The sequence below is a fragment of the Haliaeetus albicilla genome, chromosome Z (assembly GCF_947461875.1).
Source record: "Haliaeetus albicilla chromosome Z, bHalAlb1.1, whole genome shotgun sequence".
Classification (NCBI taxonomy): domain Eukaryota; kingdom Metazoa; phylum Chordata; class Aves; order Accipitriformes; family Accipitridae; genus Haliaeetus; species Haliaeetus albicilla.
The window spans coordinates 28,897,215-28,920,044 of NC_091516.1; the positions used below are offsets into that span (position 1 = coordinate 28,897,215).

General features: G+C 40.8%; 1 protein-coding gene across 5 annotated transcripts in view; it reads right to left on the minus strand.

The window, feature by feature from the left end:
• The window catches only part of PRUNE2 (prune homolog 2 with BCH domain), a 145,926-nt gene that overhangs the window by 43,282 nt on the left and 79,814 nt on the right, over window positions 1–22,830 (minus strand). For 4 of the 5 annotated variants that reach the window (XM_069777259.1, XM_069777256.1, XM_069777257.1 and 1 more), the window contains exons 7-9: window positions 21,704–21,862; window positions 14,195–20,702; window positions 12,915–13,746 (exon numbers count right to left, since the gene is read on the minus strand). In XM_069777259.1, coding sequence (XP_069633360.1) covers window positions 12,915–13,746; window positions 14,195–20,702; window positions 21,704–21,862 — 7,499 coding nt within the window. The remainder of the gene's footprint in view (window positions 1–12,914; window positions 13,747–14,194; window positions 20,703–21,703; window positions 21,863–22,830) is intronic. The other variant, XM_069777258.1, reaches the window with a different exon arrangement.

Here is a 22,830-nt window from a genome sequence, read left to right on the forward strand (position 1 = left end):
AGATGAGTTACGTGAGAACTGGAGATGCTTTCACATCAAATTGCTTGGCCATAAGCAGTTAAAAACAAACAAAAGCCTAACGCCATTTTCATTTGTCAGTACAGCTCCACGCACACCTACAGCACAGTGTAAATAAAAATTCAGTGGCTCCCACCTTCTTCTTCATTGTATTAGTAATGCTACAGGGAAAGTTATCATCTGCTGCTGTCTCCCGAGAAATCAGTCCTCAGCTGCTATTTTAAAGAACAACAGACCAACACCAAGCATTTAAAAAAATTTAAAAATCATCACCAATATGAAAATACATTTCTAAAGAGGACACTGCTGCAGACATGATCTTCGATGCTTCTGTCAGCTAGCTCTACGTAAAATTTCCAACGATGGGGATATTTTTTAGCACTTTTTCAACAGGATAAACTTTAACCCATTTGAAATCAGAAGTCCAGACACCAAGAAGCTGTATCCAGGAATTAGAGTTATGAAGTATTTATGTGCAATAGAAATTATTGGTAGCATGATTATGACGAAGCTATGAAATTAGTAACATGGCAGAAGCTACAGCCTTGATCCTCAATGCTCTGAATGACACAGAACATCTCTGAGATTTTAGGACGCTCTGCTGCGACCCACTAAGCTCACTGGGGCTCACTGGCAAAGTCAGGTCTGCGTCGAGAGGCTTAAGTTTCAAAGCTCATTAATGCTTCAGGCTGAAATCTCATGTCATTGATCACATTGATTGGAATAAATTATGTAGTGAATTAGCTCAGAAAACCATGGGGTTTTGAATAGTGGGGGAGTTTTTCATGTGACCGCTAAACCGTACTGACACAGTCCAGTTCTTCTTGCTTTAAGAAAGTGACTCTATCAGCCCAATCCCACAATTTAAGTAAAATTTCAGGACAACAACTGAATAATAGCAAGGAGGGGTTTTTTTCCTTTTAAAATTGTTTTTCAGTCACTGAAGTGTTGTTCTCTTCTTGTTAAAAGGTTTTTATAAAGTACTTGGTATTTGGCATGTAAATATTAATGCTGTTTTTACAAAAATGGGATTATCACCATATTGGCTGCTGCTATTGCTAAACAGCTGGCTCTGCAACGGAAAACTGGGTTTTTAGTTTTAATTAATTTTCAACCTCCAGATGGTGATGGAAAATACTGTATCACCCCAAAACTGGTAACAAAAAAGACAGTTGTCAAGACTTCATTGGCCAAATCAAGTAGATGGCAAGAAATGCTGTTACTAAAGCTCATGCATGAACAGAATTATGTTGTTACTTCCATCATAAAAAAGGTTAGCAGTGAGATTAACTGAAATTAAAATAGATTATTACCAAATTAAAAAAAAAATTAATGAATTTACAACTGTGTTGTTCGAAAGTTCCCTGCTCTGAATCTGTCCCAGGGATTCTTCCATTTTCACAGAAGCAACATCTTTGCAAAAGCTAATATATAACATAGAGCTTCCAATACATAATGTATATTACTATAATGATTATAATGGTATGATATATAATAATGTAAAATACATTAATTATATATTTTCCCATCCTAAACTCAGATGAACATTGAAATCTCAAGTTCTGAGCCAGCAATCTTAATGAGTTCTTGGTCATGCTATTCTAAACGTTTAGTTTCAATTCAATTTTTTACTTTTGTTATAAGGCATTAAGTTACATTTACATGGACCTTTCTACAAGCAACCTTCTCGGTTGTTGCTCTTTTCCTTACATGTCTGTTTTTAACCTTTAAAGCATGCTCCTTGTGTTTAGTCAATTGTCACACTTTGTGAGGCCATGTGAGAGACCTGAGTTCAATTCCCATTCGTCCGGGTTTTGGCTCGGATAGAGTAAATTTTCTTTCTAGTATCTGGTACAGTGTTATGTTTTGGATTCAGTATGAGAAGAATGTTGATAATGCTGATGTTTTCAGTTGTTGCTAAGCAGCATTTATACTAAGTCAAGGATTTTTCAGCTTCTCATGCCCAGCCAGCAGGAAGGCTGGAGGGGCACAAGTTGCGAGGGGACACAGCCAGGGCAGCTGACCCAAACTGGCCAAGGGGTTATTCCATACCATGTGACGTCATGCCCAGTATATAAACTGGGAGGAGTTGGCCTGTGGGGGTAGATTGCTGCTTGGGAACTAACTGGGCATCTGTCAGCAAGTGGTGAGCTATTGCATTGTGCTTGACTTGTTTAGTATATTTCATTCCTTTTATCATTATTATTGTCATTTTATTATTGTTATCATTATTAGTTTCTTCCTTTCTATTCTATTAAACTGTTCTTATCTCAACCCAGAAGTTTTCCTTTTTTTTCCTGATTCTCCTCCCCATTTCACTGGGTGGTGGGGAGGGAGTGAGCGGCTGCGTCGTGCTTAGCTGCTGGCTGGCGTTAAACCACGGCACCATTTCAAGTCCATAATCATGTAGTTCAGCAGGAGCTGGAAGCACCGCTGAAGCAGCATGCCTGTCTCCAGAGTGCCTGGAATTGCTTTCCAGCAAATCTAGCCAATTAATAAACAATCTTGACAGGAGAGAAAGATGACAGCCCCAAGGGTATGCAAGGAAAAAAGGAAACAGAGGCATCCAAAGGGAAGTAAAGGTTACTTTGCAGAATGTGGCCTCTTAAACTTACAACAGATTATCAGTCCTTTAGGCTTCCTATACACAGCAGCCTGCTTTGCCCATTAAAGCAAGAAGCAAACCTGGGCTCCCTAATTCATTGCCTTATCCTAGCTTTGGGGGTGACAGAACAGACATTTTGAGAAAATACTGGGTGAAACCCTTGGTCCACTGGAGTCAATGAGAATTTTTTCCCTGGTTCCATTCTGTCAGTATTTCGGTTCAGTACTGGACATTGATATTTGACTTGAATCATTAATGGCTTTGAGATACATGATGTGCATTTAGCTAAATCACAGAGATAGCAGAGTAGTCTCAGAACTCTTACTAATCTTGAAATTGTCACAGATTTTTCTTTCATTATATTTAGTTTTCTTTATTCACTGTCAACCACAGGCAATACGATGAAAACAGCCTCCTCTATTAAAAATTTACTGGATTGCTTAAAGTACTGTGCAATTTTAATAGCCAGCAGTACAGCAATAGTCACAGAGAGATACTTTGGACAGAGGCAGTGGGAGAACTATCTTTTCCAAGAAGTCACTATACAAGTGAGCAGAAAAGACTGATTCCTGCTTCTTTGAGAACATGCTATCAGAAAGATAAATGAAGCTTTCTTTTGTGGAAGCCTTATTCTAGTAGGTTAAATAAATCTTGGCAGTTTTTCAAAGGAAATTGTCTTCTGCTCAGTTTTTCCATCAGTTTTCCAAGCTCCCCCCCAAACCTTCCAAACATCAGTGTCCTTATCTCTACTGCTCTCACTACTTCTTACTCCTCAAGTTAATATGTGATTTCATAGTATTTCCTTCAGCTCCTTCTAAGTCTTCCTACTAAGGAAAAGGGTAATCCTTCCCTACAGCAAAGTTAAGAGCAAGAATGATCTGGTATACACAAACACTAACACACCCTGAGGAGCGTGCTGCGAAGTAAAAGTTAGCATAGTCATCTGCAGCGTTCTCCCCCTGCCTCCTGACCATTGCATCACTGCTGAGCTTCATACAGCTCTGTAAGACAGGACAGCTTCTATTAGGAAGTAAATTACCCCCAGTCCTCATAAATGTTACTGCTGGCACCCATCCAGCCACAGCAGCAGCAGTGAACTATGTTATCCTGCCTACCCAACACTCCTATAGTGCTCCATGAATTCCACCAATTATTCTTTTTTAAATGTAGTCACTCTTCGCTGTTCACATATGGAAAGCCATATAAAAAGCTATTTTCTTTCTGGAAAGACTGACACTAATAATATGCTATCAAATCTTTTTGTACTTCTGTTGTGGTTTAAGCCCAGCCAGCAATGAAACACCATGAGGCCAATCGCTCAGTCCTCCCTGCCTGGTGGGATGAGGAGGAGAAAATATAAAGAAAAGCTCGTGGGTCGAGACAAGGACAGGGAGGGATCACTCACCACTTATGGTCATGGGCAAAAAACAGGCTCAACTTGGGGAAGAAACAAAATCAATTTAATTTACTACCAATCAAATCAAAACAAGGATATTAGGAAGTAAACTCAAACCTTAGAACACCTTCCCCCTCCCTCCTTCCCAGCTCAGCTCCACTCCCGTTTCTCTCTCCCTCCTCCCCGCAGCAGCGCAGGGGGACAGGGAATGGGGGCTGGGGTCAGTTCATCACACCTTGTCTCTGCCGCTCCTTCCTCCTCAGGGGGAGGACTCCTCACTCTTCCCCTGCTCCACCATGGGGTTCCTCTCACAGGAGACAGTTCTCCACAAACTTCTCCAGTGCGAGTCCCTCCCACGGGCTGCAGTCCTTCACAAAATTCTCCGTCATGGGTCCTTTCCGCAGGCCGATCATGCAGGCACAGACTGCTCCTCGCGGGCTTTCCCACGGAGTCACGGCCATCTTGGGGGGCATCCCCCCACTCCGGCGTGGGCTTCTCCCTGGGCTGCAGGTGGGCCTCCGCTCCCACGCTCCCCCCCGTGGGCTGGGGGACACAGCCTGCCGTCTCACCACGGGCTGCAGGGGCATCAACCTCCTCTGGCACACCTCCTCCCCTCCTTCCTCACTGACCTCGTCTGCAGAGGGGTTCCTCTCACATTACAATCCCACTACTCACTGCAGGTTCCCCCTCTTAAATCCGTTCTCCCAGAGGCGCTACCACCGTCGCTGATGGGCTCGGCCTGGGCCAGCGGCGGGTCCGACTTGGAGCCGGGGAAGCTTCCAGCAGCCTCTCACAGGAGCCACCCCTGCAGCCACTCCCCTGCTACCAAAACCCCACCACACAAACCCAAAACAATTTTTTATGAGGCCAAAGAAACTTCTAGGGTTTATTATTTCTGGTGTTTGTACACTACTGAGACAGGTTTATGTCTTTTCTTCAGTGTTTTAATGCTAGCAAGCATCCTCATAGTTCTCTTCCTGCTGCTGCTTTTTCTTGCAGAAGAAAAACAGTACAGGAGGGAATTTTACCACCAGTCACAGACTTTCTTAAAACCCACCTGAACACCTTGGGGAGTTGTTATGCTTGACATTGGGATGAAGGGGACAGCGACCAGCGACATTAAGATTTTAATCCACTATTTCATCCTCATTTTTCTTTACACTTTCTGTTTCACAATTTTAATTCCCTCCTCCATAAAACAGTCAATTTTCTTAGACAATGTGACAGACACTTTCTGGATGACAGCAGAAAATAATGCAGATAGCATCCTTTACTGACCCTTATTCCACTGCTAAAAGAACTTACTTCAGCACAGTGTGCAAGCATGAACTTCAGTTTTTCTAAACAGGGACATGTGAATAAACTGTAGATTCAGAAAGGGGCTTAGAAGGCAGTTACTGAGTAAATGCCTCCATTAACTTTGGACAATCAATTCAATTGTCCATTGGTTGGGATGTTGCTATCACTGTTTTGGGTACAAATGATGAGTTTCTTTATTCTTCAGAGATCATAGAAACATAGAACGGTTTGGGTTGGAAGGGACCTTAAAGGTCATCTAGTTCCAACCCCCCCTGCCATGGGCAGGGACACCTTCCACTAGACCAGGTTGTTCAAAGCCCAATCCAACCTGGGATTGAACACTTCCAGAGGCATCCACAACTTCTCTGGGCAACCTGTTCCAGTGCCTCACAACCCTCATAGTAAAGAACTTCTTCCTTACATCTAATTTAAATCTACCTTCTTTCAGTTTAAAGCCATTGCTCTTTGTCCTACATGCCCTTGTAAAAAGTCCCTCTCCAGCTTTCTTGCAGGCCCCCTTTAGGTATGGGAAGGCTGCTAGAAGGTCTCCCCAGAGCCTTCTCCAGGCTGAACAACCCCAACTGTCTCAGCTTGTCCTCACAGGAGAGGTGCTCCAGCCCTCTGATCATCTTTGCACCCCCCCTCCTAAGTTGGGGGCCCCAGAGCTGAACACAGAACTCCAGGTGAGGTCTCACGAGAGCAGAGTAGAGGGGAAGAATCACCGCCCTTGAGCTGCTGGTCTCCCTTCTTTTGATGCAGCCTAGGATAGAGTTGGCTTTCTGGGCTGCGAGCGCACATTGCCAGCTTAGGTCCATCTTTTCATCCACCAGTATCCCCAAGTCCTTCTCCTCAGGGCTGCTCTAAATCCATTCTCTGCCCAGCCTGTATTTATGCTTGGGATTGCCCTGACCTGCATGCAGGACCTTGCACTTGGGCTTCTTGAACTTTGTGAGATTCACATGGGCCCACCTCTCAAGCCTGTCAAGATCCCCCTGGATGGCATCCCTTCCCTCCAGTGTTGACTGCACCACAGAGCTTGTCATCCGCAAACTTTCTGAGGGTGCACCCAATCCTGCTGTCCATGTCACCAACGAAGAAGTTAAACAGTGCCAGTCCCAATATTGACCCCTGAGCAACGCCAATTGTCACTGCTCTCCCCTTGGACATCAAGCCGTTGACTGCAACTTTTTGGGTACGACCATCCAGCCAGTTCCTTATCCACCGAGTGGTCCATCTGTCAAATCCATCTGTCTCCAATTTAGAGACAAGGATGTTGTGTGGGACAGTGTCAAATGCTTTGCAGTAGTCCAGGTAGATGACATCAGCTGCTCTTCCCTTATCCACCAAAGCTGTGGAAGGCCACCCATTTGTCAGACACTATTTGCCCTTAGTGAAGCCATGCTGGCTGTCACCAATCACCTCCTTATTTTCCATGTGCCTGAGCATATTTTCCAGGAGGATCTGCTCCATGATCTTGCTAGGCACAGAGATGACACTGACTGACCTGTAGTTCCCCGGGAATTCCTTTTTTCCCTTTTTTAAAAGTGGAGGTTATGTTTCCCCTTTTCCAGTCAGCAGGAACTTCCCCCAACTGCCACAACTTCTCAGGTATGATGGATAGTGGCTTAGCAACTTCATCTGCCAGTTCCCTCAGGTACTGTATATGCATCTTATCAGGTCCCATGGACCTGCACACCTTCGGGTTCCTTAGGTGGTCTCAAACCTGATCTTCTCCTACAGTGGGCCGTTCTTCATTCTCCCAGTCCCTGCCTTTGCCTTCTGTGACTTGGATGGTGTGGCTGGAGCACTTGCTGGTGAAGGCTGAGGCAAAAAAGTCATTGAGTACCTCAGCCTTCTCCATGTCTTGGGTAACCAGGTCTCCTGTTTCCTTCTGGAGAAGGCCCACATTTTCCCTACTCTTCTTTTTACCACTAACATACCTATAGAAGCTTGTGTTTGTACCATACATAAATATATGAAGGTGAAGTACATACCTAAAAATAAGGAACCTAATTTCTATACCCTGCCAAGTGGTATATGAAACAACAACCAGCAGGCCACAAGGAAGGCTTCTATGTGGGAAGCAAAGACCCACTAGAGAAAGCCCCAGATTCAGGAGCAACTTCTAAAATCACTGTCACAGAGATGGGTGTTACAGGTTCAGAATGCAAACTTAATTTGCATAAACCAAAAGTATTTGACAAAACAAAAAAATGAGCAGAGAATGGAATCCATGCTCAGGGCACAGCTATCCAGCCAGATGTTCAGATTAAGGGTGCTTAATTTTCTGATACCATGCAGGCTTAATTAAGCATAAGCTAGGAAACAGACTATTCAGTGAAGGCAAGAGTCACATCTAGTGAAGAATCCAAGAAACCTTCCTGAGTCAAAATTATGGCCTTTCAGAAGTACAAGAATTCAGGCAGAAGGACACTTCTGAGAGCAGAGTATCTGTTACTTAGACTTTGGTTCAGTTCTACCAAAGCCTACTTTGAAGATGTAAATCTTTGGCGCACTCCAAGCATGATGACTAGCCCTATTAGGCCATCCAGAAACTCTGTTGCAATAAGAACAAGAAAAAAGCCTTAGTTTCATCTCTTATGTGATGACACCAGCATTTCTGTGCTAAGCTCCCATAGGCTGGCAGTTCTGCTGTATCACATTGTTTTAAACTTTGTTGGCCAAGAAGGACAGTTAATTTCAGACTTAAAAGCTGCACACTGAGATATGTTTTAAGAAGGAACTTGTGTTTTCAAAACTGTCAACGAAACACATTAGAAAGCATTTCTAATTACACACTTCTACCATATCAGTTGCTATTTTTTCAGCTGTTTATATGAAGAGGTTTAATGAAAGTGACATATAATCTAGAAATAATTATTCCCATATGTGTTCTATCCTTTCTACCATAATATTTTTTGTGTGTTTGCTTTGATTTCAAAGGAGTCAAGGCCTCTGTGATCATGCTGTGGGCGTGCATAGGGACATCTGCATGTGTCTCTGCTATCCCCTAAAAAGTCTGAAGTCATTATCTAACTGACCGAAGACACAAGCTTATTACAAGTTTATTGAACGTCAGTGTCCTGGGTTCAGCTGGGATAGAGTTAATTTTTACAGGAACCTGGGAAGGGGGGCGCATAGCCAGGGCAGCTGACCTGAACTAGCCAAGGAGCTATTCCATACCGTGTGCCATCATGATCAGTATATAAATGGGGAGCGGGCCGGGGGGACCTCTGGGAGGAGCTCTGGGCTTTTGGTGGGGGAAGTGGCGGAGCGTCGGGTTCTGCACGGTGAGCAGTTGCACTGTGCATCACTCTTTTTGTATACTCTGTCATTAGTACCGTTGTTGTTGTTGTAATTTCTTTGTGTTGTCCCAGTAAACTGCCTTTATCTCAACCCTCGAGGTTCCGTTTTTGGGTTTTTTTCCCTTTTCTCTCCTGCGTCTCCTCCCCATCCCACCGGAGGGGGGCGGGAGGAGTGAGCAAGCGGCTGCGTGGTCCTTTGTTACCGGCTGGGCTGAAACCACTGCAGTCAGCTACCAAGCACATGGGAAATTGAGAGGAAAGCAGCACTGTAAAAGCAATCTCTACTACATATGAAATCCTCATACAAGAGCAATATTTTTAATAACATTAATGGTGGAAAAAACTTCCATCAGTTTTCACACCTTATCAACAATATAGTCTAACAGCAAAACATAAACCCAAAGGAAAGTAGATTCTCCTGGTTCCACGCTCCCGTAAATAATTGTTAATGCAGATGCTGAATAACTTCCTTGCTTTACTTTACTTCTACAGGCTTCAGCATCACTAGTGTTAAGGACAAAACCAGCCACTGCTTTGCACTGAAAAGGCATTTGGTATTAATCAAGTATTAAACAACAACTGAGTCAGATAAGAAAAAAGCCTACAGTGGAAACTATAGTGACTACATATTCTGTACCAAGAACTACTGTATCCTTTCCTTGCAGGATGCACCATATTTCATCATGCATTTAAGTTTCTACTGAAAACACTCTTACATTAACATGGTCCAGTTTTGGACTTTAGACATTCAATCAGTCTAGGAGAATATGCTAAGTTCTAAGAATAACGAATGTACTACATCTGAATGTACTACTAGGTACAAGACTCAAATTTTTACTTTGGAGACTTACAGGAATTCCTAATGAACAGCAGAGTTGTCAAAACTGATCTAACAATTCATAGCAACAAGATTTAAAACCCCCTATAAATCCATGGCCATAGGAATGATTTTTCTAGTGCCAGTGTAAGTTAAAAAATCAGATTCTTTTCTTGAGGTATCTAAAAAAGAATCTTACTGCTTCAGAGTTATCTCAACTCCAATCTGCTGATTTGTAAAAATAATTTAAAATCAGATACCTAGACCAGTTTTCTTTTCCTTGCTAAGAACACCGTGGGCACGTAAGCATAGCAAGCCAAACCCTAGGATGCTGCCTGCGTGTAATTAATCAGCATGACTTAAGCAGGCTCAGCATCTGGCAGCTTTTAATTTAAAATGCTTTATGGGAGACAGAAGAGTTGACAGCTGATTTGTTCATGTCAGATTTGCAAGCCTGCAACTAGCCACCACCTCCTCTAAACAACCCTTCCTTTTCCCATCCCATTCACCATTTATTGTGAGCACAGGTGGTAAGCATTTTTGATTTAAAGATTTTCACTAGAAATTACTGGTTTGTCAAAACCCAGTTTATTCATTGAAATTAGTTGATTTTGATGAACTCCCAGTGAAACCCTGCAGAGATGATGAAAGAAGGTGACTTTCAGGGTGTGAACTACTTATAAGCAAACCACTTCGAAGTCAAAGGATGTCTGGTTTTCCTAGATCCACAAATCCCAAGCCACCCTTCCACACTGTCGTGGTTTAAAGTAATGTGGATGCAAAACAACTGCTTGGGGATTTGCTTCTTGGGTTTGCTTCTTCCAGATTTCTCTGTTGTAGAAAATTTCAAAATTTCTACTTTTCCTTCTGGAATGGAAGTTAGAAGCTTGGAGGATCGGGTGCAACAGAAATGTTGTGCCAACCAGCTCTACTTTTGATAGTTTTGTTGCCTCAAGCCTTCAAAAGACTGATTAATAAATAAGAAGGTGGTGATAGTTTAAAGAAAAAACCTAAAACATTAGAAGTGTGGTATGTTTGCTATTCAAGGACTGTTTAGATTATGTGTATTCAAGGTAAAGCTTATCTAATTTAAGATTCTGCTTACAACAGAAGATGCTTAAAGAGTCACAGACTTGCTAATTAAGGACATACATCCTCTGTGGGGATGGCAAGAGAAACAAAGACCCTGGTGTCCTCAGATGATGCACGACCATAAAAGGACAAAAGGAGTAGGGGTATTCTTCTTCCCCAAACAACCATGGAAGACCACCGAAGGAGACCCCCACGCAGGCGTAGAAGAGTCTGGGATCATTGCTCAAGAGAACAACACTACATGCTTGCTCAACGTAATGAACATGGAATAGTTAGGCAGAACCTATGTATTAGATAGGCGTGGTGTTTTAACTGTAGCGTATAAGTATGGACTGAAAACCTCAGTAGGTGTGCTCGATTTGTGGAAATCTTCCACCTTGCACCCTGCGCAGAATGTCTCCTCTCTAAACATACTGTGTGTGTTTCGGGAGTTATTTTCTGATCAGGTAGCAGATTCAAGGTCAAGCACTCAGCATTTGATTTACGTCAGACTGTACAGAACAGGGGAGTACTCATCTTCTGCTAACCCTTCTGAAGATTTGCCTCTTTCTTGAGGGTAGTAAATGCTAACCTGCATCAATAAAAGCTCTCACTGCCCTACCGAAACAGAGCCCCTTTTATCTCATACTCTCCTCTGTGCTGCCTGTCTGGTTAGATTGAAGCAACTTCAGCCAGGGGCAGTGTCTGAGGGCAAAGTATGCTCTGCGTATGACTCAAAATCTTGCCTGTCAAGAAAAGCTAAAGTCCAATACACTTTTAAGACTGCAAGTTTAAGCCTGCAAGTAACATCTTTATATATCAGAGTTTATGAGAGTGGGGTTTCTGTTTAGGATGGAGCCAGGACTTACCACATATTAAAAACAGCTCAGCTATAACAGTGTCTGGTCTTGTAACAATGCACTCTTTGAAAAACGTGTGAAAATGTTTAGAGGGGAGGTATTTTAACATCTAGGGGAAGATAAACCACAGCTATTGGAACTATTCATTCCTGAAATCTTAATAAAATGTGAACTGTTTTGGGTGGAGACAGGGGTAGCAAAAAGCTGTGCTTTTCTATCACAGATTATTTGTACATGCTGTTTTCAGGGTTATACTATCATATACAGGCATACCACCTTTAAGGGAAAAAAAAGCCTACTGCTAAAATTGCAAAACTGTTAGTGAAAACTTCAAAGAGTAAAGTCTAAAATAAACCGCAAGCTAATTAAAACGTGGTAACAGAAGTTGTGAACATGACGTGTATTCTACACTGACCTGACAAGTACTTGAGAGAAACTTGAAAAAAAAGTAAAAAAATCAGTCTTGCATTTCACATAAACAGTATGTTTCCACATGATTGATATCACATGTGTTCTTTTGGGTAAGTGCAGTTTGAAAGGAGTAACAAGTACAAAGCAGTTACACCTCTTAGTTTTATTTGTACTGGGAAGTTTCTTTTGCTGGCCACAAGAATTTCACTGTATCAATGCAATGCCAGGTTCCTCTTTGTAAAACTGCAGCATGTCAATTGCAGATGCCCAGAAGAAATGAGGTCAGACTTCCACACTTGCATCTCTGGAGCTATTCTATAAGTACACTATAGCAGTTACAGCCTCCTGGCTGTAAAAGAAGAGGAGTCAACAGCAGAAGCACCCTTTCCAAAACGCTACAGTAAATGGGACTCAAGAAGGTCACCTCTTTCTCCATCTGGTGACACTGCAGAGAGACAGCAGGCAGTAGTAATGCTGACAGCACAGAGGCTGCAATTCCACCCAAAGGCAGGTGCAAACATACTCAAACTGCCTCAACTGCCAGTCCAGTCCGAACAGACAAAAAATGCTGCTCTGACCTGACTACAGCTCGGAAATAACCACAAAGACCATGACTTTCCATCATCCTTTCCTTTTCTCTATGAGCAGCACCTCTTTCTGACTCTGGGCCTCAACTCCCTCCTATCTTCCTTCCCAGCAGTTTTGCATTAGGCAGAGATTGTACTTCACTTCAATCCCTCCATAATCTCATCACTGGCATTGTATCAGGACTGGCAATACCATCAGTACCTGGCTTTGGCCTGCGTTCCCTGGCCACATGTTTCAGATTTAAAGGTAGGTTATGAAGTCTATGGGACTCCATAAAAGGAAGACAGACTTATTCCTGCAAGGAAGTGGCCTTACAAGCTTCCTGCATTGCAAAACATTCCTCATCTGGCTCATACCAAGCAACCAAGAACCAAGTCTCTGTTTTTAGAAGGGGAGGAGTACAGTGATACTTAAATCATGTAAATATAATTAATAGTTCAGACCTGAAAGTCCTGCCATCTATTCATAATGTCATACTCTTCAAAAGCATTGATAACAAGTGAACAGAAGACTCTTGAAAGGAAACAGGTTGGTTTTTCCTTACCCTGATATTTGATTCAGTCCTCTTTCACTGTTGAGAAGCACCATTTCCTCCTTCATTTCTTGTTCTGTTGCTACGTTATTCCCCAGTGTCTGTTGAGAATTTGCTTCCCATGTATCATCACCACCAACCACCTGCAACACACGTGTTCCTGTGATGGCCAAATTCTCGCTGTCGGTGGTCAGGCTGTCTGAAGGAGAATAGCCTCCATGTTCAAAAGGTTTCTGAAGGGTAGCTTCTACCTGAAATTCTGCTGGAGTGTCAAGAATCAATTCCTGTGCTTCAACAGCTGCCAGTTCTTCGTCAGAATATCCGGACCCTGATTTTGGCATCTCTGACTCGGCAGAAATTTCTTCAGGTGATATGTCACTGACTTCATTTTGGCCCAATATAATCCAGCCCTCATCTTGCCCAGTGCTTTCCTGTGATCTCCTTTCATCATCCAGTTTTTGAGGCGCAACAGAAGAACTTTTGTCTTCTAAGTGAATAGAGTCCCTTTCAGTCCCACAAACAGAGTGATCTTCCCTTTCATTTGTAATGGAGATTGGCTGAAAGGTATCCAAGGAGCCCGGTGAAAAGCCTTTATGAGATTCTGTTTGTTCAGCTACATTAGCTTCTTGAAATGCAAAAACACTTTCGTTTCTTTCAGAGGTATCCTCCGTTGAAGGTATATTTTCTTTCTCAGTAACAAGGATGTAATCCGACTCCAGTGAAGTTGTATCTCGGTGCACCTGCATCCTCACATCTTCCTTACCCTCTGCATTTTTCAGTTCAGGGCTCTCAGAGGAATTTCTTGGCTTATTCCCCCTACAAATTAGGGAGTCAGTGCCAGCTTCTAAAAGAACAGGCAAACAGAAACTCCTTTTAGTTTTTGAATTACTTAGTCACTATGATTTCTTTAAATCAGTACAGTGAGATAAAGCTCTTCTCAGTTTGCTTTGCTCTGTTAATGTGTACTTGAATTTTATAACGTCATCATCATCATTATTGTTAAAGATTATACATTAACACTGCAATCATTCCTAAGGGACAAATGATTCGGTCTCCCATATGCTATGCCCTGTACAAACAACAAAAATAATGTTCCTACTTCAATGCTTAAAAGCTTTAGATCTGTCTAGAAGGGTGACGCTAGAGGTCTTCCCAAAATACAGAATTTTGTACATCAGGGAGACCTACAAACTTCAAACTTCACTTAAAGCCTCATCATTCAGCAGTAATACTCCAGACATTTCCTTCTTTCTTTGTCTTATGAACTTGCTCTGGGAAGCAGGTTTTCTTACCATCAGGTGATCTTTTATCTCCACCTGGCGGTGAGTCGAGATCAGTGGTTTCTGCTTCAGATTTTCCTGTCAAAATCTCAGAAGCTCCTAGAGTTATTTCAGACTTGGTGAGTGAAGATACTGATGTGTGATTTTCCTGAAGGCACTCTGTGGATGTTTCAGACACCTGATCTTTAATGCTGTTGTCTTTGGTCATTAGGATGCCTTCTGCACCTTCCAAAGCAGTTGGCAGTGGTAAGAGTTTTTCCAAAGAAACACTGTCACAAAATGGCTGCTGTAACAAGAGGTCATCTTTTGCACACTCTCTGCTGCCAGAGGGTTCAGCATCAAAAGATACACAGGATGGTGGAGTACACACCACTGGTGATTGGTCAGTGGGTGTTTCCTTAAACACAGGAACATCATTTTCAATTACATCTTCAGATTCTTTTGCTATGTCATCAAGAAGTTGATTATTTGAATTAGATTCATGGCCTTCATTACCACCAGGCAGAAAGGATTTGGGAAAGAATATCTGTTTATCCTTTGATTCCTCTTCTGCTGCTTCGTTGACTACTAATGCCAGTACGTTCATTCCACCACATGTGCTTGCCAGGACATTAGTCACTGATGTATTCCTGATGTTACGTTCTACACCTGTCTCAGATTCATCCACACATTCTTCTAACATGTCTAGCTCATCACCAGTTATTGCTGTATGGTCAATACCAGAATATTTTCCAACTTCAGCCAAGGCACTCATTTCTTTTAAGCTTTGTTCTGCCCTATCAAGTAGAGTGAAATCCATGGGAACCAAATGCCTTTGGGAGGTCGCTATTTGAGCTTCATCAGTTGGTGATCCTTGATGGCTTGCAGGAGTAAAACCTTCATAGAACATGTCTTTCAGACCTAAGGACGTCACTTCTAAAACTTCATTGGTAATTTCAGCGGACTCAGTTGAGTCAGTAACAAGTTTATTTTCTACAGCATATTCTTCCAAAATTGCAAATTCAGGAGGCTCCTGAGTATTAGAAGAGATTAGCCGATAGGATTCATTGATCTTTCCCTGTTCATAGTCCTGAGGGCTACCAGTTTCAGACTGTGTCTCTACCTTCTGCATTAGTAACTGACACTTTGAATCAAAATCTGCCTCTTTATTCATATTTGACCATGTGTGAATCTGCTGACTACCTTTGTCTTCAGGCTCCACCCCAATCTGAGAAGATGGGATAAAGGCATGCTTAGCTTCATACTCCTGGCACACATCAGGACTGCTTGATGTCTCTGAACTATTGTCCTGGTCACAGTGACTTAATATATCGGGATTTTCACCATCTGATTTCAAAGTGACAATTTGCTCAGCATTAGTCCACAGGTCAGGTTCCACTGAAAACAGCTGATTACTTTCTTGGGTGTTATCCTGTAAAATATCTGGGATTTGGGGAACTAATATACTCCACCCTGGACTTGACTTCTCTGTCATTTCAAAAGATAAATCTTCTAGAGTGAAAGCACCTGGCAGGGAGTTGTGCATTTCTGATCTTTCACAGGTATCTTGCTGTTGTTCTTGAGGAATGAGAGTTGCATTTCCCTCCTTGTCTTTTGGTAGATCCAGTACAGTGATTTCTTGAACCAATGTATTTGGCATACCTCTTTCCTCATCTGAAAAAGGATTCTGTGGAGTCAGTTGATTTTCCTCATCTGTAGGAAACAACTGCTCTTTCAAGCCCCTTTCTTCTTTATCCAGTATGAAAGGATCAAGTTGTTTGAACTGTACAGTGTCTTGATTTATTTGACTATCAGGAATATTCATAGGATGTACTAGCCTTTCATTTTCTTTTTCATCACAGTACAGGCGGGGAGGCCGATTTCCATCATTACTTGCATTAGCGCAATGTGCTTCTGTTTGTTCTTCATCTTGTGAAGGTGATGCCCAGGAGTCCTTCTTACTATTTGTTAACTGGTTTGTTGCAGAGTGACTTGAAACAGAATACTGATCTTCCGATTGCTTTTCTTCACAAGGTTGTGAATTCCACCATTCTGAACTGTCATCTGGAAAACCAAATGTTCCTACTGTGGATTTTGGATCAGTTCTTAAATCAGCTTCCAATGACATACTCCACATATCTACAGCTTTTGAAGAATACTCTTCTTTATCACCCACAGCAAAAGTCAGTGTAGTATCTTCATTCATTTGATACAAATATGAGTCTTCACTGCTACCTGTTTTGTCACTGAAAATGCTCGCCTGACCTTTTTTCTGAAGTGCTTCCCAGTGACCTAAATATTCAGAAGTCTTATTATGCTCCATTATAGTCAAGTCCTCCTGCCCTACTTTACTAGCTTTAACTGCTTCATGATTTTCATTGAAGATGCCTACCTGGACCTCCTCTCCCACCTTAGTTTTTGCATCTAAATTACCTTCATTTGCTTCAGGACTTGTTGCCTTGGATTGAGCATAATCCTCTCCAATTTCAGATGTTTTGTGCTGTTTGTTTTCATATGTGGAATCTTCATGAATCACTTCTGGACACACCTCTGAATTCTCTGAATCCTCATTTATGTCAGGACTTGATAAAGAAGATACAGTATCATCATCTACATGGGCATTCCAAAAATCTAAGCTTTTAGGAACTTTGTTCTGTTCAGTGCTTGTTTCAAGTACTTCTTCACATTCATTCCCAAATTCATTCCTTTTATAGGCATCTTCAAGATTTTTGTTATTTTTAATATCCCACATATCCCTACTTCTTTTGTGATGACTGGCAACTGGAAGGTCTCCCCACACATTCACAGATGCATCACTTAAATCAGGACTTGTTCCACTTGAGTGTGCATAATCATTTATTGAATCACTCCACATATTATCTTCTTCCAAAAAACTTTTGATCTGTATATCCTTTGAAAGGCTACTTGTGGTGTTTGCCATTTCAAGGACTTCACTTGCCTCAGGACTTGTTCCAGGAGACTGCAAATCTTCACATGGCTGTGAATTCCAAGTAGTTTGATGAAAACTGTCATTAAGCATTACACATGGCTCTCCACGAAGATTATGAGCAGGTTCTAAATTTTCAGAGTTTTCATTTCTCCCAGAACCTATTTCATGTGAAAATGAATTTTCCACCACAGACATATCTGTAATGTCAGGAACACTGACATATCCAGAAGAAGAACTCTTCTTAAAATCATCTATGAAAGACTTTTCATGAGTCCTGTTCAGTTCTGAGCTATTTTTGAAAGATACTAACTCAGAATTACAAATGTCTGGATGGTTAGGAACCACTTCATCTAAGTCTTCTTTCATTTCTCCCAGCACTTCTTGTGGTTCATTCATGAAAGGAATTGATGTGGCTAGGTGACAACTATTCTTTCCAGATTCATTCCAGATGCCTGAGCTTCTGGGCATTTTAGAATTGTTTTCAGGATTATCACTACCCTTATCAGAACTTTCAGAGACACTTTCCATCTCAGGACTTGTTGCATCCTCTATCACTGCAGTCTCCTTTTCAGCTTTCTCAGAAAGCAGCTGTGATGTTTCACTGTAATTGTAATTTTGTGGTCTGGAGTCATCAAAACATTCATAATTTCTGCCTTCCTCAGAAGCACTTGAAGAAGATTCTACGTTATTCTGCGACAAGTCTTTTGTCTCTTCCTGACTAACTGGATTACTTTGATTGGAAAAGGACACATTCTCTGTGACTAACACTTCCAAACTAACACTATTCCTCATTTTTTCTGGGGAGCTGGGAACTTCATTTGTTGACCTGTTTTCTTCTGAATCTGCAGTACATGAAGATTCACTGTCCTCTTGCACTGGTTTATTACAAATGTCACTAATCATTTGCTGTCCGCTCGTCTCATCTGTTCTCTTATATTCCTCTTTTCCTTCCTGTGAGATGACAATGGCATTGTCCCAGCCTTTGTGACAACCCTGCTCACTCTGTAAACTCCATGAGTTCAGCTGCTGCATTGATTCCTGACTATCCAGCTTTTCATCAACATCAGCAGTCTTTTGTGCTGCCTTCTTACTAAGTATCTCACTCCCTAAGTCACATATTTTCATATCCACACTATTCCCAGTGTCTGAAGTTGGTGTAGATGTGTCTGTGTCATCTACAGGAACACTGGTCACTGTTTCTACAATTTCAGCTGCACTCTGCCTAGTATTTAATTCATTCTGTGGTGGTGATAAGTCATTCACTGTTCGATTGTATACTGGTGTTAGTCTTCTGTTTTCAGATATAGAAAAATTATTTTCACTGGTATGTATCTCAGTTGAAAAATATTGATTAGGTTTAGCAGAGGCAGAAAGAGCAGTAATTTCAGCATTTCTTTCTTGTAACTTGGTGACATTATTTAGGGGAGTGTTCCAGATGTCTGTGTTTCCAGCGCTTGAAAAAGGCATGTTTCTAGGAGATAATGGTTCCTTATTTGCTTTCTCAAGTACTTTTGGGTCAGCCAAATTTGGGTTTATCAATTTATCAGTGACTGTTTCTTCATCAAAATCTTTGTCCTCATCTTCTCTTTCTTCTTCCACATATGTAGGCGATATATAGGAATCAGATGTTGAATAATTGGTGTCTGGTGGAGAGACAACTAAATCTTCACCTATATTTGATGAACTAAGATCTGAGTGTTTATACAAGAAGGTATCCTCCCATGGCACCACTACTTCTGTTACTTCTTTCCTGATGTTTTTATCATACATATTCCAGGTCTCTATATTTTCAAATTGTTTTGGTCTATGTTTAGAGTCACCAAATACAGTTTCTTCCTCTGTTTCCAGCTTTGAATTATTTTGCATATTGTTGAAAACAGAATTTGTATTTTCAGATTTTCCATATTCTTCTACTGAATAATACCTTTCTTTATCCCAGGCTTCTGGAGGTACCTGCACAGGTGGATTTTCAGTCTCATTGTCTGCTGTGATTTCTGAAGAATCTGACAAACTAGTTTTTGGTATGGCCCATTCCTCAGGAATATTCACTGATTTTTTTTCTCTATCCAGTTTGGGCATGTTCCATACATTTTCTGAGGATCTAGCAATATCTCCTGCATCAAACTTAGTCCAGACTTTGTAAGAGTCTCCAGCTAGCTGACTACCTTTCCCTTCACCACTACACCATGCATCTGACATCACAGGTGTTGGCTGACTGACCTCCCACAGGTCAGTAAAGCTCTCCGGTTCTTGCTTTGTCTCCTCTAAAGAAGCAGTTTGCAAATGCAAATGTTCACTGTTTTTCTCTTGATTCTCATGGTTCCAATTATCTTGTTTAAACTGATTATCCCACAGACCTGCTCTCACATATTCCTTTTGCTTTGGCTGTTTTTGGAGGAACACAGAATCTGAGGCTCTTCTATCAATATGTCCTCGTAGCAAGGGACTTTCTTTACCATCTTTCCATAAGACAGGGCTCTGGAATACAGATTCCTGCTCACTTGAACTCCACGTATCAGCATTTTTGGACTCTAGGTCAAAGCCATCCCACCAGCTTCCATATCTAACACGAGACTGAGAATAATTTGTGCCATCAATTTCATTAATCTTTTTTATGACATCTTGTGGGAAAAATAAAGGCTGCCCATTATCTAATGGTGAAGTTTCTACAAGACTGTTCATAGGAGTTGGTGGAATTCTTGAATCAGTGGATTTCAACATTTCTGGTGAAGAATCACCTTCAACTAAATCGATCAAACTTGAAGTTTTCTCACACATTTCTCCTGGATTCTCATCAAATTCGGCTGAATTGTCTTCCTCTTTTGTTGTCACAAGTAAGTCAGCTGAATAATTAGCTGTATCATTTTCTAGCAGGTTTGCCTCATCAAGTTCTTTATGCACAGTGAGTTGTTGTCCTTCTGATGAATCACTATTGAGGAAATAGTCATCTGCTGGGGAACAATCAACAGAACGAGAAGATGACTCGGATGGAGCTGCAACCACAGGTGCTAGATCAAAATTGAAAAGATCAAAGTTATCAGTATTGTCTCTAGACTGAGGTTTTTGTTCTTCAGCTATTGCTCCTTCAGGAATAGGGCTATAGGAATCAAAGCCAGGCAGAAGACTGTGATAGGTAGCAGCACCTTCTGCAACAGGGCTATCATCACTAAGGAAAACAGAACTCTCCTTGGAAGACCGGCTGCTTCTAATGGTAGCCAGTCCACTGTCTGGACTCACAAGGTCTACATTAACATCAACGTGGGCTTGCATAGATCCATTTAGATCTTGAGGATTTTCTATAAAATTGGCAGAACTGGGCTGTGGTTCTACATCAGAACCATATAACTCCATAATACCAGAAGATCCTTGTGAAAGTGGAGCACTTCCAGCAACAGCTTCAGTTGAAGAAGTTCTACTGTTTGACACCATTTCTGGTTGTCTTCTATTTATAACTTCCTTAACTAGAAGAAAAATTTGATCACAGGTCACCAAAGAATTTTCTTGATGATAAATGAGAATTTGGTCACATCCACATTCTACAGGATCCAGCTCCAAACAAGGATTCTGACATTCTTCTAATTCACAGCAGATCTGTTGAAAAATAGGATGTTTCAAAAGCCATTGCAATCATGGGCATAAGGGCACATATTGACTAATTCACTGTGTAACACAGCCATACCTATCTATTCCTATTAATCTACTTCTTGGCCATTTTGCTGTAACAGCCTTATGATGATCTAGATGAACTATTAAAATAGAAGATCAAGCCATAATGTGTATTGCAAAATTGGTCAGAATATTTACTTGAAATAGTATCATTTGACTTTCAAGATCACTTTTCATTAGTAAAAAAAAATCCAAATAAATGTTTAGTTGTTGCCTTGAGAAATCTGAGTAAAATACATAAGGGTACATGAGAAAACTATCTTTAGAATGTGATAATTAGATTAATAAAATAAATACATTTATATTGACTTCGAAAGGAATAGAGTCATTTAGCCACCTGTCCCTAAAATCAGAAGTTTTTAAGACTGAGAAAAAGGTTCAGAAAGTTGCCACTGAGATGGTTTCTCCCATTTGGGGACAATACATAGTAAAAAGAATGGACAGCACCTGGCTTTGGATAAATGAACATCCTAGTAATAATTTGGCTTCATTTCAGAGCTTAAATTCTTTAGCAGTTACACACACATAGATGAGTTCTGTTCATTACCATTTACAATGTGTTTGCTCATCCCTCAAAGACTCATTTGTGTACATCACAACAAAACCAAGCCAAAATTAGTAAAAAAAAAAAAAAAAAAAAAAAAATCACTCTGTTTTACTTAAACTGAAAAATCTTGTCTCTTTCTGTATTTCTTGTAACTGTACACTTTTCCTATTAGGCTGGTCTGAAACAATTATAAATATCACAATCTTTCATCTTGCGTCATATAAATAATACAGCCATTTCAAATAGCTGCTCAGTTGCCAGCCAACTGTTGCTACTTTTTGACTCCACTTAATTATTCAACACTTTGGTATATACTACTTAAAAAAAATATTTTTTTTTCCAGGAAAGATATTATTTGATTCTTTTTCCAGGTACTTACTTGATTGCCTAGCTCTAAGTTTTCCGAGTATACTGCTATTTGTCGTTTTGTTTGCTTCTCATCCGTCAAACAGTTGGCCAAAACGACAAGTACATCAAACCCATATTTATCTATGAATGCTTTCAGATCACCAATGAGACTCCTGTGTAACACGCAGTCCTGAAATTTGGTAAGAAATTAAAAGAAATATCAGCTTCTTTTCCTTGCTCTTTCCATCCAAATCTGTGGTGAAAATAGCCAGAAGTGTTAATAAGCATCAGTGTAACTGGCAACAGAATTCCATTCCATTTGTCAAAACAGTTATATGCTTCAAAAAAAAAAAAACCAAGAACCAGTCTCACAACACAGTAATGGACTTTTATTTCTGAAGAACACTAAAACACTAAATGTAGGTTTTGCCTTCTTCAAACAGCTGCTGAAACAGAATTCTTACTTGTTCCTGCTACTTGCTTTTGCAAGGTTGTTTGTAAGTATTGGGCTACTGCTGTTTCTTGAATAAAACCCCTTTTTTGATAGAAAAATAAAAACATTTTATGAAATTTGTCATGTCAATATTTCATTTAAAATAATAGATGTTAAAATAATAGTATTGAGGTGCAAAATCAGGCACTCAAAAGGAAATTGTGTGTGCTAACTTAATTTTGCAGCCCTTTATATGTATCCATTATGATGTTACATGATTGTATACAATTTTACCACAGATTATTCTTTTAGGTTCCTTTATTCCTGCGCTTTGAATTCTGCGCAAGTCTTCAAAACAATAACACCCCAAATAAGATCAGATTAAGGCAAACTAGTTTTAAAATCTCTTTGTGTCAAAAAAATGCTTATTTTCACATACATCCCACACCAAACACACAGGAGGTAAACATTGCATTTGTCATTCCTATTCTCATTTATATTTGGACTAGCCCAATGTTGAATTGTCTAGATTTTGCAACATAAAACATACAACCCTCTTTCTACCTGGGGACATAATGCACAAAGTATAAATGTCTTTCTTCAGTCCTCAGTTCTGATAACTGCCAGTGAACAAAGTCTTAGGAATTTTATTTTCTCCTTTATGTTTCTGCTATTTGTATTTGAGATAATTTTTGCCATCATCTAGCTAATAATTCTTCTGATGC